Here is an 18,604-nt window from a genome sequence, read left to right on the forward strand (position 1 = left end):
CTAGAAAATACATTTAGACGGGGCTGGGAACTCATCTTCAACACGAAACTCATCTTCAACCTCCGTCGGGAGCACTCCAGCACCTTCTTCCCTGTTGTTAATGCTGAAAAATTCATGGGGGGCTAAGGGGGGCTCCAATGGCGCAGCCAGGGTAGGGGGGGCTTGAGCCCCGATAGCCCCCTGGTAGATCCACCCCTGACGTCAGTAAAATGTCTACATGACAAGCTACTTAATAGAAATAGAAACTATGCTGCTGGGTGGGCCCTTACCGCATGTCACATATACGATAGACTGTATGGGCCTCGACGTGCCGTTTTAAACCTAACCGGCCGAGCCCAGAAGATGCATAAAAGGTAAGTCGGGGAAACAAAAAAAAAATCGTAAGAATTGAGGGATTTTTGGGCGTATAAATGGCCCCCTCTCTTTCCAAAGCCCTCCTCCCTCTATCCCCCCAGCCGCCTTGCCTCCATTGCCTCCCCACTCCCTTCTCTCCCCTCTCACCTCCTAAAACCTCCCTTCCCCGCGCGCACCTCCAGCTCGTGTGTCCGTGCGAGCGCGCGGTTTCCTTGCCAAGAACTGTCGCGCTGGTCGGGGGATTGAGGAGGAGGGTGGGCGGCGGCGGCGGCGGCGGCGGATTTGTCGGGCCCGAGATTCCCGGACAAGGCGAAATGAAGTACGTCCTTGTCACCGGCGGGGTGGTGAGCGGCCTGGGCAAGGGCGTCACGGCCAGCAGCATCGGCGTCATCCTCAAGGCGTGCGGCCTCCGCATTACGTCCATTAAGATCGGTACGTGCGCGCCGACGCCGCCTTCTCTTCCTTCCGTTTCAAAAGACACATTTTCGGACCAGGAAAGGCGCGTTAGGGTTGCGCTGGGGATTCGACCGAGGGTCGGGGGTGGCTCTGAGCCCTCGATCCGTTCCGGCAATACGGGCCGGCAAAAGATTTGGTTTTGGAGCGATACTCGTGGCGGGGACTGTGGGTGGGAGTTGGTGTGCGGAGGACCCGGGTTCCTGGTCGAGTTTAGGTGAAAAGTCCCTCTTTTGAACCTTCCGCTCAGTGCTATTGCCGTTGTATTCGTTGGTGCCTTGGGTTTGCAGGATATGGTGTCAAACTGGTCTTTGATTTTCATGATAAGTTTGCCAATCTTGTCAGTGAAAGAGGTTGTACTTCTTTTCCTTCAAAGATTGCTTTATAATTGGTGGGCACCTACTCAGGGTTACCCTTTGTGCAAGGGGGGTTTCCCTTCCTTTTGTTTAGGAGAAGATTATATTTATGGAGGGATGGCACCTTCTTTTGACTTTGTAGTGGCGTTTAGGGATTCTTCTGCTTAAGCCATAAAGCCTTGGAGTTTGAGCAATGGTGGTTCATTCATGATTTGCCTGATATTCTAGAACCTTGTGATTTATTTTACTTCACTGGTTGTCGGTCAGCTCTTATGCTTGGGCAAGTGCCTCTGGCATTATGTTCTCTTTAGTATTTGTTTTTACAGAAAGGGCTTGCGTTCATGTTTGGGACAAGAAATATGCCTTTGTTGGATGCCCATAAATTTGCTTCGTCTCTCATTAGTTGCGCACAATTTTTTATTCTCGACGTTTTTTTCCCCCGACTATTTTGGTTCTCGATGCGGTGGCCATGGAAAAGGTTGTTGGAGAAGACTAGGTTTCACCTCCCATGCTTGTCTCTGTCTTCCAGATAGATTATGCTATGGAGGGCTTGCCTATGCTGATTTAGATATCACGTGACACCAATGCTGATTTAGTTATAGTCAGGCCACAAACCTATGGATGCCAGCTCCGCACTGTGGAATCATTTGACTTAATTCAAACTAATGTTACATGTTTTGTTTGCCCATACTTATTCTTATCCAGTGCCACCTAAACCCTTCTTTGTTTTTGCTGTTGTTGCCTTGTCACTCCTTGTACTATTGTTGCACTTGTGCTCTGATTGTGGCCTTTGCCTTGTAAAATCGGTGGTGCAAGCCAGCTATTACTTGCATTAATGCTTTAGTTGCTTGTGTTTGTCTTCATGTGGTTGACATGTTCTCATTGAATTACCTGAATATGCAGATCCTTACCTTAACACCGATGCTGGAACTATGTCTCCATTCGAACATGGTGAAGTGTTCGTGCTGGATGATGGTGGTGAGGTATTGATATTGACATGTCACAAAGTCAAATTTTGCCAGGCAAAGCGCTTGTTAGCCCATCTGATTTAAGTACTTATTTTGCGTCTTTTAGGTGGACTTGGATCTTGGTAATTACGAGAGGTTTCTGGACATTAAACTTACTCGGGACAATAATATAACCACCGGAAAGATCTATCAGGTAAGAATAATAAATAATATTTTCTTTCGTTGCGTTGAACTGCGAATAGGTATATGTATTTAAAATTCTATAATCATAACTTCAGTTTGTTAACTAGCCATATAATGTCATTCTTCGTCATACAAATATTCAGAACATGAAATAGTTCACTTGATGTTGGTGTTGACATCTTGTACTAAATTGGGGGGAAAAGGACATCCTTGTTGTCTTTATGTTATTTGAGTATCTTAAGAATGTAAGGAGAAAACAATTAATCACAAGGATATATGTAACAATGAACATGTCGTATATGAGACATTGAAAACACAGTTGCTTTTCCCTGCATAAAGGGCTGCCTTATTTTTTTTTCTTATATTTTTCAATGGTTTATGCCAGTCTGTAATTGACAAGGAGAGGAAAGGGGAATACTTGGGAAAGACTGTCCAGGTATTTGGATCATGTTTTGTGGACTCGCGTTTGTTTCATCTGTCTTGGAACTTCTGCTTGTGTTCTTGTTCTAGAACTGATCGCCCAAATGATTTTACTTTTAAGGTTGTGCCACACATCACAAATGCCATACAGGAGTGGATCGAGCGTGTTGCTATGATACCAGTTGATGGCAAGGAGGGACCTGCTGATGTCTGTGTGATAGAACTGGGGGGCACTATAGGTGGCATGAGATAACCATACCATTCCTTTTTTTTTTCTTTTTGGGTCAATAGCTGTTCACAGTAGACATTTTATAGCTGGTTTTCCTGTTATTGATTGTATTCTGAACACCTGCAGGCGATATTGAATCCATGCCATTTATTGAAGCTTTGGGTCAGTTCTCTTATCGTGTTGGTGAGAAACTTCACACTTATTATGACGCATACAATCTCCAGTCTATCTTCTGCTAGTAAGTAGGATCGATGATCTTATTTTTATGCTATTTTGGTTGACACTTGACAGGTCCTGGCAACTTCTGCCTGGTGCATGTCAGTCTAGTTCCAGTTTTGAATGTTGTTGGTGAGCAGGTATTCTTGGTCATTAGTTATGTTCTAATGTTTATTAACCGATCATAAAAGTTATGGTTTGAATAAATCTGTTTGGCTCCACTGACTTTATTCTTGACCTATGTTGCTTGCTCATGTAGAAAACAAAGCCAACCCAGCATAGCGTACGTGGTTTGAGGGGACTCGGGCTCACCCCAAATATTTTAGCTTGCCGCAGTACTAAGGTTAGTTATCAAACTAATTATTTTTACATTGGTAGAATATGACCTTTACTGAGTTCCTTAACAGTACTTATAATTGAAACTGTGTAACAGGAGTTAGAGGATAATGTGAAGGAGAAACTCTCCCAGTTTTGCCATGTGCCGGTAGGGAAACATTTTCATTCAAAGCTTCATATGCTGTAGCAACTTCACTCCAGGAAGCTAATTCATCATTTGTTTTTTCAGGCAGCAAATATTATCACTTTGTATGATGTTTCCAATATCTGGCGCATTCCTTTGTTGCTACGGGTAAGGCACATCTATTTTCTTTGGACTGAAAGTCATTTCTGTGTTTTGGAATTCACATTCTGTGTTAAAATGTCATTTGTGCCCTGCAGGACCAAAAGGCTCATGAGGCTATTCTTAAAGTTCTGAATCTGGAAAGGGTGGATAGGTTGGGCTTGAACTATCTAGTTAGTATGTTCTCTGCAATATGTGACATTGCTTTGTGCCAGAAAGTAATTTTTTTTATAACATTTCCAGCATCGCTCGAGAGCCAAAGTTAGACGAATGGGTTGCAAGAGCTACTATATTTGATACACTTCATGACACTGTTAGTGTTTTCTCCTCAGTCAGTCCCTTGCTAGAGGAAATTTTTTCATCCTTAGTTCCATGCAACTAACGGTGATTATTTCAGGTGAGAATTGCTATGGTTGGGAAGTACACTGGCTTATCAGATTCATACCTCTCCGTGTTGAAAGTAAGCTTGCTAACTTGTTCAGTGCATTGATGTTTTTTTATGTTTCCAAATGTGAATTCTGTTGCCTAACTATTGTGTCATGCAAAAATTTGCAGGCCCTCTTGCATGCATCTGTTGATTGCCGCAGGAAGCTTGTTGTTGATTGGGTTGCTTCAACGGATCTTGAGGACTCCACAGCAATTGAGGTTTGGCACAGTAGTTTAGTATTCAATGTGCTAAGTCTTGAGGTGAATCGTTTTTTTACTTGGCTCTTTCTAAACTTTCTAGGCACCTGATGCATATAAAACAGCGTGGAATTTATTGAAGGTAAGTTATTATCAAATGGACTGTTTTTAGGATATGGAAAATTGGAGTCATATCACATTTGATTTCTGAGTATCGTGTTTACAAGAGTTTTCATTACAGGGGGCAGATGGAATTTTGGTACCTGGTGGCTTTGGTGACAGAGGTGTTCAAGGGAAAATTTTGGCTGCTAAGTATGCCCGTGAAAAGAATGTCCCGTATCTTGGTATATGTCTTGGGATGCAGATTGCTGTGGTGGAGTATGCTCGTCATGTCATGAATCTCACTGATGCGAACAGCACTGAATTTGATCCAAATACTAAGACCCCTTGTGTTATTTTTATGCCTGAGGTAATTGTTAATGGGTTTGCATTGTTTTGAATTAGGCTTCACACTGATCTGTTTCGATGGCAATGAGCAACCTTTTGTCAGTTTGTTACAGTTTATCTTGGAATTTAATTTGTAGGGTTCCAAAACACATATGGGTGCGACAATGCGCTTAGGATCAAGGAGGACATTTTTCAAGATTGCTGATTGCAAGTCTTCTAAATTGTGAGTTGCATATAGACCCTTCTTAATTTTCATTGTACCCCTTCAATAAAGTTTCTCCTTGAATTCTTTGTGTAGTTTTATAACCTATCCAGTCATTGATTATTTTGACCTTTTTAGGTATGGCAATGTCACTTATGTTGATGAAAGGCATCGCCACAGATATGAGGTCTGTTTATTGAAGTTCACCAGTTTCCTAAATGTGCATTTAAATGCTATGGTCCTTCTGTCTGTTATGTTGTTCCTACATTTTGCATGTTCTTTGGACTGAAATTTTGTCTTCTCAGGTGAACCCTGATATGGTTCCAGAGTTCGAAAATGCTGGACTTCAGTTTGTTGGCAAAGATGATACTGGAAGAAGGATGGAGGTCTGAGTCGTACTGAGACTTGCTTTACAATTTTTATTTTCATGAAATTTGTCTCTTAACCAACTTGCTATGTTCTAGATTATTGAAATACCCAACCACCGATATTTTGTTGGCGCTCAATTCCATCCTGAGTTCAAGTCAAGACCTTCAAAACCTTCTCCCCTATTTGTGGGTAAGATGCTATCTGATGCTGAAAACTTTGTACCTTTTCACTTCACAAACATTTGTGCTGTACTATTCCATGGAATATATCATAACCAAATTTATGTTTCTGCAGGACTAATTGCGGCTGCATCTGGGCAGCTGGATAGGGTGCTGCAAGACTGCAGCAATGGTCATGTTGTTGCAGCTAAACATGTTCTGAGCAATGGCTCATATACATCCACAGTACACCAAAATGGACACCCAAAGAAGCTTGCCAATGGTCTCTCAAACGGAACATACTATGCCAGTGGCAATGGTGTGCATGCTTAGGGCATCAGTGGATGGATCAAGGATTTACAACTATTTACTTCAAATTTTGCGGTTCCTAATGCATCAGTTTTGACGTGGCTGGCTTGACTATCATCATGGTCGCTCGAGGAAGAAAAAGTTCTTGTGCTCGATGCGGACTGTCTGCTGGGGATATTGCTCGTTCGGTGGTTTTTAGTTAAGGAACCGAGCTGGATCTCTTTGAAGGCGCGAGATAGTGGTTTCTGTGTTCGTCTCTACCCTCTTCTGTAAGCAAATGGAGCAGATTTGGGTCAGAAGAGTTTACATGCTGTACATCTTAAAGAAAAGCTGAATGTTTTGGTTACTTAAAATTAGGTTTTCAGTGAGGTCTAGAGCTGATGCTTAAAAGAGCGCAGCAGTGCAAGAGAATTTCGATATTAGGCTAGTCTGTATTTTGATTTCAGACAGTTTGTTTTGTGCTTGTGCGCAAATAAGTTAGATGCTCTGCTGCATGATCACATCAGTGACTTGCGAATCCATCTTGAGCGCTTGCTTCTCATAATTCCTGAGACTAGACGACTTGCCCAGTGGCAAGCCATCGTGGGTTTTAGTGAATGCGGCAATTATGTTTGACCGACTATGGGCGTGTTTGGGACCATGGCTTGCCACCGCGCGGCCTCCACCCTGCGGTGCATAAAACGCGCAGTGTGTTTTCGGTGGAGGTTTTCTCGGTTCTCACAGTTGAGCGACCGAAGATGCTCGGTCATCGTAGCCAGCTATCCGGCCTCATTTTATTTAATTTGATTTTAAGCGGTTCCAAACACGCCCTGTAGCCAGCTATCCTGTCCCCTTTGCCTATATAGTTTTGAAGAATGACGCTGTTATATTAATCACGTTTGTGTCTCATTTGTCTATCTGATTTTAAGCGTGTTTGCCCATCCCCTTTGCCTATATAGCTTTGAAGAATGACGCTGTTATATTAATCACGTTTCTGTCTCATTTGTCTATCTGATTCTAAGCGTGTTTGCCCATCGTAGGCTTCGTAGCCAGCTATCCTGTCTAATTTGTCTATTTGATTTTAAGCGGTTCCAAACACGCCCTAGAGCCGGCTATCCTGTCCCCTTTGCCTATAGTATTAATCACGTTTGTGTCTCATTTGTCTATCTGATTTTAAGCGTTTCCAAACACGTCCTGGAGCTGGCTATTCTGTCCCCTTTGCCTATAGTTTTGAAGAATGACGCTATTATATTAATCACGTCTCCTCTATATCAGTCGATGAAAAGTTTTGTTTGTTCAGCCGACGGCTCGTCTGTCCGACGGCTCGTCTGTCTGATCTCGTGCCGTAGTTTGCGCTGTTGTTGATGTATTCTCTGTGTTGGGCTCGCTTTACCATCGGATCTTTATACAAACCCACTTGCGGGGCACTAGATTTATCAGCTCCCTCATTTTTTCTCGCCCGCCTGATTTTTTTAGTCCTCTTTTGATTTGCCCTCTTGTGATTTGTCCTCTTGTAATTTGTCCTCTTTGTGATATGTTAGTATTTTATTAATTGTTTTTGTGTCGTAACATATCAAATTTTTGTTTTGTTTGACTGTAAAATAATTGTTAATTGTCTTTGTGCCAACACGGATTAGATTTTGTCGGGTTTATGGTTTTATTCAACGGGTATTTTATTTTCAGAACAAAAAAAAATTACATATTATGCCTACATAAATTGCAGCGAACTAAAATTGAAATTTTAGTATAAAATATATGCAATAATTGTCGCCTGGAATTAGCAATTCCCTATATTAATTACCAAAATTCTCTTGAATTTGAAACAGTGTGCATTGAACCTTTTTTCCCTGTGTGTCATATGCATACGATTCATAACAGAAACACCTTGATAAGCCATATTGTCGACTACAGTCAACCAGCTGCCATCAGAAGGCATGGCATATGCTTTCTAAATTTATGGATTACTTATTTCAAACTGTAAATACACAACAGCAACCAACATCTACTTGCAGTCATGTCTGCTGCTGTTTCGGTAGCTGTTATGTGGATGCAAGTGCTAACAATTTACCAAACAAATGAGAGTATGAACACTCCGGTATGATTTGGGTGTCTGATGAACTCAAATGCGGCAGTAATCACACTGCTTGATAGAATTATGCGAAAGTGTTTGTGCTATGTTCTTGCATGGCAACACTGAATCCACTCGATAGTAATATCTTACTACGCAAAGACCATCCAATATCATAACAATTTCAAGATTTTTTTTTTTTTGCTGAGTTCACCGGAATTTCTTGCAGTTGCAGTGCATTCAAAGTACACGAGCATAAAACTTTGGCACCAATTACAGGACAAGAATCTATCTATGAAAACCGAAAGCTCAATCCGTGCAATGTTCTTCACCCAAGGGCTCAGGGTTCCCTCGCTGAGAGAAGCTTGTCGATCAGCTCCACCAGCTTCCCTGTCTCCTCCGGCTGGCGCATGGTCGCCTCCAGCGCCCACGCTTCCTCGATTCTGGCGTCCTGCAGCATCGCGTCCCGCACCGCCTCCCGCAGCTCCCGCGTGGCCTGCAACCCGTCCGTCGCCATCTCCCTGAGTGCGGCGAGCGCGGCCCTGGGGTCCTCAAGGCGGCAGAGCCCCGCGACAGCGTCAGCGTAGGTGGCGGCGTCGGGCCGGCGCGGGGAGTCCGGGCGACAGAGCCAGCGCAGCACGGAGGAGGCGTCGCGCGCGCGGCGCAGAGAGAGGAGGCTGCCGAGCAGCGGCGACGCCAGCAGGAGCGGCGAGGGGCGGGCCGGGTGGTGGCGCAGCGCGGTGAGGAGCCCAAAGGCGGGGGAGAGGGTCGGAAGCGAGGCAAGGTACGCGGCGAGGGAATCGAGGGGCAGGCGATCCTGGGAGCCCGGGAGGAGGAGCGCCGCGGAGAGGAGGCGGCCGGCGGCGGGGACGTGGCCCGCGTAGAGGAGGCGCGGGAGGAGCGCGGAGATCGCGTCCAGGTCGGACGAGGATAGGGGTTCAGGTGGGGGCTTGGATTGCGGCAGCGCGGTGGCGCAAATGCCGCGAAGGGCGCCGGCGAGCGGCGGCGCGAGGCGGATTGGCACGCGGGGCAGCATCGTCTTCTAGGCTCGGCTCACTCGGGCAATGATTTTGCAGGCGCGCGCGCAGCCGTCAGATGGACGAGCGATGTCTCAGATCGAGCAGACACTATCAGCCTCTGGCCTTTATATAAGTATATACAAAGCCCAAACGGCCTGACCAGCGTCCGGACTGCCGTCAAATGCACGAGCGATGTCTCAGGGAAGTTTAGGCCTCCTCCCATCGAATGTTTGGAAGTTAAGACATGCCTGGACTAATTTACGAGACGAATCTATTAAACTTAATTAATTTACTATTAGCAAATATTTACTATAGCACCACATTATCACATCCTAGACTAATTAGACTTAATAAATTCGTCTCGTAAATTAGTCTCAATCTATATAATTAGTTTTGTAATTAGGCTATATTTAATACACCTAAAAGATCCGATGTGACAGGGCTAAAGTTTTGTATGTGGGAAACAAACACCCCATCAGATCCCGTAGACACTATCAGCCTTATATAAGTACAAAAGCCCAAACGGCTTAGCTAGCGTTCGAAGTCCGGACGCAGCCTCCTCCCAATTCGCGCGCTCCACACGTGCAACTCACCCCTGTCGTTGCGTCCCCCTGCCCCCTCTCCTCTCTGTCGAGCGGACGGGGCTCAGGAGTCGAGACGAACAACGAGCACGCCCCGTCCATAGGCCCCCGACCCTTTGCACGGGCCAACCAACGGTGTGCACACCCCGTCCACAGCCCCCGCTGTGTCTCGCGCCCCTGGCTCACCCCGACCGTAGGCCCTCGACTCGTCGCGTCCCATCCCTTGGCACCTAGGTCATGCGCCAATTACTCACTGCGCCCCCGTGACTCTACAAACAATATGAAACACTTCAATGCAACATACGTCTAAAATAGATAAGATATTTGGAACATACACTTACAACATATGTGTAAAATATATGCAACATCTAGATAAAAACATTTGCAACTTACAACATGGAAACACTTGCTACAACATAAGACTGAAACAGATGAAACATTTTCGAATATACTCTTGCAACATATGTGTGAAACATATGCAACATCCACATCAAAACACTTATAACATACGTCTGAAAACAGATGAAACACTTGCAACATATGCAATATGTGCATACCTCTGAAACACTTGCAACATCCCGATCAACTTTTGTAACATTCATATGAAACACTTGCAACATACCTCTAAACATCTAAAACACTTTAAACATACATTTGCACCATAGGGGAGGGGAGGTCCGGGGGCGGTCGATTATGGCCGTTGGGGTGGGAGCTGGCGGCGCACGAGCACCACCAGCACCGACCGCGCTTGTGGGTGCCCTTGGCTTAGCCGGGGACGACCTAAGGCACTCGACACGTGTGCCCAGCGGCCATCGGCAGGGGCAGCGACAGTGCCCCACGGCGGCGAGGCATCCCGACGGCGCTGGGGTTGGGAAAGAGGCGGGGGAGGCGCTATGCTGCCAATGGACGCGAGAGAGACTGAGAGGTGGGAAGGGCGAGAATGGGGAGAGCAGAGCCAGCGACGCGCACGGTGGCGAGGGAGCAAGCGGCGCGCACGACAAAGCGGGAGCGAGCATCGCAGGTGTAGGGGGCGGCAGACGGGAGCGAGAGGCGCGGCTGGGGGTGCGACGATCGGAAACGTGGAGCGAGCGACACGGGATAGGGTGCACGGCGGGGGGAGGCGGCAGCAGCTTGGTAGAGTGGGGTGCGCGGCGTCCGAACAGACGCCCGCCTGCGTGGGAGCATTATTGAAGCCCAAATGAGTAAATGACCTAGGGCTGATTGAATCCACTAGCGTGGACTGTATGGATCCCATCAGTTAGAGCATATTTAGAACAAAGGAATAAAAAATAAAAAAACATAAAAAATTATAAAAATAGGTGGTTTTAGAACACAAGAACATAAAAATGTTTTCTCTCCGTTCTCATTAAAAGGAATTGTTCATCTCTCTATTTACACGGAGGAAAAAAATTTAAGAGCTTAAATTGGATGTTTTATTTCTTTCATATTTCATAAAGGAAAACAAGCCTTTCATAGGAAAAGAAAACTTCATGTCTCGGATCAAGTGGTGCTACAGGATCAAATTCCTGCAATTCTCAGTTGTCATTGCATGACTAGGTCTTAATTAACGACAAGTTAAATTATTCTTATCCAAAAAATTGACCTGAAAAGTGAAAATGTTGTCAAACGACATCATCCACACGACTACACAACATAATCCGATTCTTGAGATTCCACGTCGCAGCAGCAGATCCAGCATTGATGCTCAATCCCCAATTCGTCCTCAGAGAAGATAACACAAGGTCATCCACCGGTAGCCAGGACACGGAGAAGCATAGGCGGGCCGCGGGCGCATATTTGGATTTCCGAAGGGACGGGGCGCGTACTTGGTGGCGGTTGCTGTAGCAGGCTGCAGCCATTGGATCCGGATGGTGGTGACACCACGCCCACACAGAGTAGGAGCACAAGGCGGAGGCTCGCGTCCAGTTGCCGGCGGCGAACGGATCTTGGCAAGGAGCGAAGAAGCGATGGCGCCCACCACTTGTTCAAGGAACCGATGCCCTCTCGGGCCACAAGACGGATCTTGGCGCGCAGGGCCGCTAGCGACTCAAGCTGCGCCGCCCTCACCATCGGCATTACACAATCCGAATTCTAAGCTAAGATGCTTAGTATTGGACGGCATGGCATTAAGAAACAACGAAATCTAGAAGATTTGCTATTAATAAATGAGTAAAATTATCAAAGAACACACACAAAAAAAAAAGATGAACAAGTAGCTAGTACTCAAATGCTCTTGTAGTATTGTGAATTTGATTATTTGATTGATCATGCAACGATGCCCTTTAAAACTGAATTCGCCAAGTTGCCAGTTGCCACGAACGCTCACGCCGCGGCGGCCCCTGTCACCGGCTTCTCGTCGGCTCCGTCTTCCACATCCTCCTCCTCCTTCCCGGAGGAGTTCAGCCCGGCCGCCTCCTCAAGGTCCCTCCACGGCCCGTCGAACTGCTCGGGGAACTTCTTGCGCAGACCGACCACCACCCGCCTCGCCGCTCGCCCCTTGCCAGCGCCCTTGAGACCGAGCACCAGCACACGCACCGTTCCGAGGTCGGTCACCTTCCGGCGCTTCACTCCCGCGTAGAACACGTCCTCCGCCTCCGACCACCGCCCCGCGCCACACAGCGCGCCCACCACGCAAGTATACGTCGCGCAGTCCGGCGCCACGTCCGCCTCCTCCCCGGCCTCCAGGCTGCGGTACACCTCCACCGTCTCATCGACTCTGTTGTGCCGCGCCATCGCCCGCATGAGCGCGTTGTAGGACACGAGATCCGGCCGGAGCCCTGCCTCCTCGCGCATGACGCGGATCAGCTCCTTGACCTCCTCCACGGTGCCGTTAGCGGACTTGTAGGTGATCCGGGCGTTGTAGGCAGCGTTGTCGGGGGCGATGCCGTGGTCCTGGACCATGGCGCGCCACAGCTCCTCGGCGCGGTGCGGGAGGCGTTGCTTGTAGAAGGAGTCGATGATGGCTGTGAAGAGCTGGAGCGTCGGCGGCGCCCCCGACGAAGGTTCCCGGAGGAGGTGGAGCGCGGAGTCGGCGCCGGAGGTGAGGCAGAGCGACTTGGCGAGGATGCTGTCCGTGACGGCGTCCCGCGGGATAGAGGCATGCGCGGCGAGGATGGAGGGCACCAGCCCGGCCAGGCGGCGGCGGCGCAGGAGTGGGCTGAGGACCGCGTTCAGGTGCGCGGTAGTGGGCGACGTGATGGTTCCAAGCAGCGCGGAGGCGCGGTCGGGGAGGCCCACCGAAGAGAGGGCCGAGAGCGCGGCGACGGGGTGGGAGGGGAACAGGGGCGCGAGGGTCGCGTCGATGTCGTCGAGGCGGCCAGCGCGGGCGAGCTGGCGAAGACGGGCGATAGGGACGGGGAGCTCGGTTTTCTCTGCCGCTGTCGCGGCGGTGGAGAGGAGCCGGCGGCCGGCGGCGGAGAAGGTTGCGGCGGCCATAGCGCGGAGGTGCGGAGCTAAACAGAGTCGATACTCGATAGCGACCAGAGCCAGTGCTACTAGGGTTTATAGAAGTCGGATGCTATAGTGGTCGGGCTTCTTCTGTTAGAAAGAATTTGTGGAGGCCAGCCCATCCAGGCCCAATTTTCTGCATGTCCTTCCTTCAGGTCCAATTTTCTTTTGCTCAAAAAAAAAAAAAACAGGTCCAATTTTCTGCATGCCCTTTCTGTCCATATTCCACATTTTATCATTGCTTCCTGACCATATTTGCCCATACTTTACCAAACAATTGCCTTGAACAGTAGACAAGTAGCACATCAAATTCCTCTTCAAAAGCATCGAACCAAATTTCTACTAGTACGAGTAGCATGTTTTTATTATTTATACCCTAATTAAGAATAAAACAGATTACAAGGTCGTTTAACTTAGATTGTGTTATGATGAAGACAGTAAGATCAAACGCTATTTCTTGAAAAGCGAGAATTACATTTTTTTATGGGGAGTAACTAATTAATTAATTAATATGAGAAAAGAAAAAAAAAACTCGATCAAATCCTCAAGTTAGGGAAGAGAGAATCCAGCAGGGCGCCACCCTTTTCCGTGCGAATGACCCCCTTCCTTTTCGGCGCAACGTGAATACACTGCTATTTTAGTTTTGTTTTTGCTTTTTGCTAAAAATGTACAAATTTTTTTGAATCGAATACACTTTATTCTATTTACATATCGATGAAGTTATTTTATATTTTAGTTGGTTTTGATATTTTGTCTTAAAATTGGTCAAAATTTTTATGATCCGAGTCATGTTAAAATTGTACATCGCTCATATTATATACTCAGTTAAAAATATGTAAAGTGGCCACATAAAGATTTGTATATATACACACACGCGTAGAGTTTCTATGTTGGACACGTTCTTGGCACGTACACATTTTAGTATGTTTTCGGCACGTTCGTACGGTAACATGGCTTTACCGGCTTTGCTTCCACAGTTCATTTTACCCAGGGCAGAGAAGTCCTCTGCTACAGTACCTGAAAAGTCACGAAGTAAAGCAGTTGGTTGTTGAAGGTCCCAGAATAAACCTTGCAGGTAAAGGCAATCTAAATATCTTCCATGAAAATTATTATGACCTTTTACTTACAGAAAATAAATGTCACAAAATCAGTACAGCTCCAAACTAGTTAGCTAGTTTACTAAACAATCATGCCACAGGCCCAATTAACCAGCTCACAACATAAACAAAGGTATATATCCTAAAAATCTATCATAATAAGCAGGAAGAAACATTTGAAGTATACGTTTTGTCCCTGAATGTTACAGTATTTTGCTTTGAAAACTTCTCTTGTAGATACCATTAATGTAAAGCGATTGTGTTTAGCCGTAATTTAAAAGATGACAAGTTGCCACAAAATACTATTAGCAATGGGGATAAAACCACCATAGATTGTCAGGTATCAGGCCATTTCCCAAGAACATGGACATATAACAATATAATGTATTATTGTACCTCACAAATTTAATGAAAGGATCAACTCCGCCTATAATTCGAACTCAACAACGTGAGACTGTACGAAAATTAGCAAAATAAATAATTACCAAGTTAACAAATCATCAACAAACAAGAAATCAAGAGCTAACTCCTCTCCCGACTCAACAAAACAGAAAAAGGCACAACTCAGTGCTCCCAAATCAAGTTAGACATGCTTCCTTAGTAAGGGTAGTCACATGCTAAGCATACACTGAGACACGAAATTAACTAAAAACTAACTAATCAACACTGGATCGAGTAAACTAGCGTGCACAAAAGATGATGAACAGCCATTACAAGCAACGAGAGACCAGATCTGAGGGAATACGAGGAAACCTAGCTAATACAAGGAGAAGACGGCAGAAAAAAATTGAAATCCGCTAAAAGCCAAATCTGGAGGGGATCCGCACGTACTCAGGCTTGTGTCCTTGGAGAGCCCGCCGATGAAGATCTTACTGCACGAAGCCCGAAAGCATAGCAAAAAGAATCAGCGAAAACCGTTCCATGGTTTGGAAAACAACTCAGCACGTTTAGTTCGCGAAATAAAAATATTTTGAAGGTCATGTCGAGTATTTCGGAAAATATTAGAAGGGATTTTCGAATACTAATAAAAAAACTAGTTACATAGCTCGCCGAAAAATTGCGAGACGAATTTATTAAACCAAATTAATCTGGCATTAGCGCATGTTAGTTACTGTAGCATTTATGGCTAATCATTGACTAATTAGTCTTAAAACATTCGTTTCACGATTTCCAATTAAACTGTGCAATTAGTTTTTTTTTGTCTATATTTAATACTTCATGCATGTGCCGCAAAATTCAATGCGATAGTTTAGGGTGAATTTTTTTTTTTTTTAACTAAACGAGGCGTCAATGGCCATACTACGGGAATGGAAAGTACACACGCAGGCTGCGCCGTCTAACTCCTTCATCTTGCCGGCCATCTCGTACGAGATCTTGGGAGATCGGAGCTAGGCAAGGGATGGGTTTTTTTTTTTTTTTTTTTTTTTTTTTGAAAGGGATGGGGTTTCTCGTACGAGATTTTGGGTGCCGTCGACTTCGAATGAGGACTACGCGTGCGTGTGATAGCCACATGTGCCAGAGAGAGAGAGAGAAAAAAAAAGAGAGGAAACACGTGTTTAGTTAGCTGGATTTTAGAATTTGGGCTATTGTAACATTTTTGTTTTTATTTGTCAATTAGTGTTTCATCATGGACTAATTAGGCTCAAAATATTTGTTTCGCAATTTTCAACCAAACTGTGTAATTAGTTTTTTTTTTGTCTATATTTAATACTCCATACATATATCGTAAGATTTGATACGATAGGTACTGTAACATTTTTTTGAGAAAAAATTTTAGAACTAAACAAGGGCGAAGGAGCGGAACAGTTTTCGTGTGCGTGCCGAGTGCGTCTGCGTGCCTGCGCGTAGGCCGGTCCGATAAAGCCTTCCCACTCAAAGCGGCGGTTTTCTGCCCACAGCGCAGCGCGTGCGGAAAGCCGGAAACCCTAGCCGCCGACGATGTCGGACCCTTTCAACCCGTACTACCGCGGAGCCTTCGCGGGCGGGGACAGTGCGCCGCCGCCGCCGCCGCGTTACTCGGACTTTGAGGTCGACCTCATCGCGTCCCGTTACACCGGCACCGAACCGCCATATCCATCCTCTGCCGACGTCGGCGCCTTCGACTCGCATCTCGGCGCGAGACGATCCGCGGAAGGTGAGAGCGGCCCTCTCCCTGTTTTGGTTGGTATGAGGAGTTTCCCCGTGTGTTCATCGGATAATGCTGCCGTATTTTAGCCGACGCATGGGTGATTTGTTTCCTGGTCGTGGTTGCCATAGTGTATGGACGTGTGGCTGCTTGTTCGTCTGAAACTAGTAGTATGAAGAACAACTGGCTGTGGGACTCGGAGCTTATGTTGGGCGTTGCTAGTGTTAATGGTGCTCGTACTCAGCGACGGAGCACGGCACAAAATCAAGGGGGGGCCAACTTGATAAAAACACAAGTGAAATATGTTGACATCAGAAATAAAACCATATATACTATGATAAATTTAACTAATCACATATTGAGTGACTACAGAGACTGTCAGACTACTCTTAACCAAGTTATGGACTAAAACTAGCTAGTTATATATATTTATAGTTGAGTCACATTTCACAAAATGCAAGTGACCACAAACTATATTTGAGAATTTTGTTTTGGACAAGGGGGGGCCGGAGCCCAGTTTGGCCCCCACTGTGCTCCGTCCGTGCTCGTACTGATCTAGCTGTCTTGGATATATACAAACTTATGAACAATTTTATTACGCTGTGTGGAATTGTGTGGCTACATAAAACTTAAAATTGAGACACCGCAAAGAATAATTAATGATAGAAATTGCACAGTCAAGCATGGATAGTGGTAGTTATATAGGCATGTATCATAACCTCATATCCTCAGTTGTTGACTTGTTTGGTATTTTGGTAGATGCAATGCAGATTGTAGAATTAGACCATTCCGTGGAGGGTTCTTAGTGAATGAGCTTAGCAATGAAGGACCAGAGGATAAAAAAATGGTAGTAATGATATTCGAACAGGGAAGAGCCTTTGGTAATTAGTGGGGAGTAGCTGTACCAGAAAACAGAATACTTGGAGTTTGGACCTTTGTCCGTCTGATTTTGAATGTAAAAATGCTCTCACTGTGTTTCTACCAATAAATCCAAGCCAATTTTGAGGTTAGACTGTAAATGCACTTGATTCTTGCCACTCTAAGTTATACTGTTGCAGTTCTTCTCAAGTGAGTAGTACTAAGAGGTTCTCAGACAGCATTAGAGCTAGGATTGTCCCTTATATTCTAGTAGTACTCTTATGTTTGTAACTGTGCTTTCATTCATTTCAGTACATTATTATTATTTTCAGTATATGGTTACCTAATACAGCTGCCTTATAAAGTTCTTTTGTATATATACTATAGTTCTCTATCACCAATCTTTTATGGGAAGTCATAGCACTGTTGGCCAGAGTGAGGCTTTATATTATTCATCAAATACTATGGCTAAACGCCCTAGGCTTGAAAGCAGCCTTCCTATATGTCCACAGCGACCGGGGCAAAAGGACTGTGCCTTCTATATGAGCACTGGAACCTGTAAGTATGGAGAGACCTGCAAATTTGACCATCCACAATGGGTTCCAGAGGGTGGGGTTCCAAACTGGAAAGAGGTGACTATCTGTCATTATTATTTGTAACGATCTATACATCTTATTATTTAAAATGTTACTTGTAGTGTGCTTATTTTTTTTTATACATACCTTGTCTATGTTATTTCCAAAACCATGCTTTTATTACTGTTAGCAGGGTTAGCCACAAAAATAAAAGGTGAGAACACATGTAGCTGTCCTCAATTCCTGCATTGAAGCGTTAAACCATAGTCACGAAGTTTCAGGGTCGATGAGGTCAAGGAAGGGGGTAGAGGGACATATGTTACTTGCAAGAGGTTTTTACAAGGCTGGGTCGAAAATGACCCAGTGTACCCTTGACAAGGGCGATGTTCCTGGGTCTAATAAGCAAGCTAGAGCAGCTAGCTGCAGCCTGCAGGGCAGCCATTTAATCTGAGCCCACCTGGATTTTTAAGCTTTATTTAATCCTAGCTGTTTTTTTTCACATAGGCGCATGGATTTGTTATAAATCCAACCACTTAGGAGTCTTAGCATGCAAAGTGGAACAGAGGTTGTGGTAAAATACTTTGTTTGTTTTTTTATAATAAAAAGAAATGTCTCCATTTAGTTCATCACCAAAAAGGTTCATTTAGTTTTAAACAGTGTTTGCATCGAAATTCTAAACTGTAAAGTAAACAGTCAGTCACCTACCATTTTGCCATTAACCGGGCTAATTGGCCATTTAAATGAGCTAAATGGCCATTTAAATGAGATAAACAGCTCATCAATCGGACATGGCTTACCACCATGTAGAAATGTGTTAAACAACTGTTTAGGCAAATAGTGGTTTTAAATCACATTCAGATATTCCTCACCAGAGTGTGGTGTGTCTGTGCTTGAGTTTGTGTGTGTATGTGCTGACTCTTCCTTTTGGAGGGGTACATGTAACCTGTT

The 18,604-nt window shown here is 45.4% G+C and overlaps 3 protein-coding genes across 4 annotated transcripts; 1 reads left to right on the top strand and 2 right to left on the bottom strand.

Annotated features, from left to right (window-relative positions):
* Positions 1-395: 395 nt before the first annotated feature.
* On the top strand, positions 396-6,451 carry LOC136533010 (uncharacterized). Of its 2 annotated transcripts, XM_066525584.1 has the most exons (21): positions 396-786; positions 2,067-2,146; positions 2,238-2,324; positions 2,700-2,750; positions 2,856-2,973; positions 3,090-3,146; positions 3,255-3,319; positions 3,439-3,522; positions 3,613-3,663; positions 3,745-3,807; positions 3,897-3,952; positions 4,042-4,111; positions 4,196-4,258; positions 4,354-4,443; positions 4,526-4,564; positions 4,664-4,891; positions 5,007-5,092; positions 5,210-5,258; positions 5,377-5,457; positions 5,536-5,629; positions 5,735-6,451. In XM_066525584.1, the coding sequence occupies exons 1-21, from the start codon at positions 411-413 to the stop codon at positions 5,929-5,931; spliced, it is 2,085 nt and encodes a 694-aa protein (XP_066381681.1). In that variant the 5' UTR covers positions 396-410; the 3' UTR covers positions 5,932-6,451. The 2 variants fall into 2 exon arrangements, with proteins under 2 accessions (XP_066381681.1, XP_066381680.1); XM_066525583.1 differs by having other exon boundaries at positions 2,700-2,973.
* Positions 6,452-7,995: 1,544 nt separating this feature from the next.
* Positions 7,996-9,208, bottom strand: LOC136533012 (uncharacterized). The gene has a single exon (XM_066525585.1). The coding sequence runs from the start codon at positions 8,988-8,990 to the stop codon at positions 8,295-8,297; it is 696 nt and encodes a 231-aa protein (XP_066381682.1). The 5' UTR covers positions 8,991-9,208; the 3' UTR covers positions 7,996-8,294.
* Positions 9,209-11,293: 2,085 nt separating this feature from the next.
* Positions 11,294-13,045, bottom strand: LOC136533013 (small ribosomal subunit protein mL103 (rPPR7)-like). The gene has a single exon (XM_066525586.1). The coding sequence runs from the start codon at positions 12,987-12,989 to the stop codon at positions 11,877-11,879; it is 1,113 nt and encodes a 370-aa protein (XP_066381683.1). The 5' UTR covers positions 12,990-13,045; the 3' UTR covers positions 11,294-11,876.
* Positions 13,046-18,604: the final 5,559 nt, after the last annotated feature.

This window comes from Miscanthus floridulus, unplaced genomic scaffold (genome assembly GCF_019320115.1).
Source record: "Miscanthus floridulus cultivar M001 unplaced genomic scaffold, ASM1932011v1 fs_76_3_4, whole genome shotgun sequence".
In the NCBI taxonomy this organism is placed as follows: domain Eukaryota; kingdom Viridiplantae; phylum Streptophyta; class Magnoliopsida; order Poales; family Poaceae; genus Miscanthus; species Miscanthus floridulus.

Excerpts from the sequence above, each read along its gene's own strand:
- LOC136533010 (XM_066525583.1), top strand. The coding sequence starts at position 411 with ATGGCCCCCTCTCTTTCCAAAGCCCTCCTCCCTCTATCCCCCCAGCCG. Across the intron at positions 3,664-3,744 it reads CCCAGTTTTGCCATGTGCCG|GCAGCAAATATTATCACTTT; the intron begins GTAGGGAAACAT and ends TTGTTTTTTCAG. Across the intron at positions 4,259-4,353 it reads CATACCTCTCCGTGTTGAAA|GCCCTCTTGCATGCATCTGT; the intron begins GTAAGCTTGCTA and ends AAAAATTTGCAG.
- LOC136533012 (XM_066525585.1), bottom strand. The coding sequence starts at position 8,990 with ATGCTGCCCCGCGTGCCAATCCGCCTCGCGCCGCCGCTCGCCGGCGCC.
- LOC136533013 (XM_066525586.1), bottom strand. The coding sequence starts at position 12,989 with ATGGCCGCCGCAACCTTCTCCGCCGCCGGCCGCCGGCTCCTCTCCACC.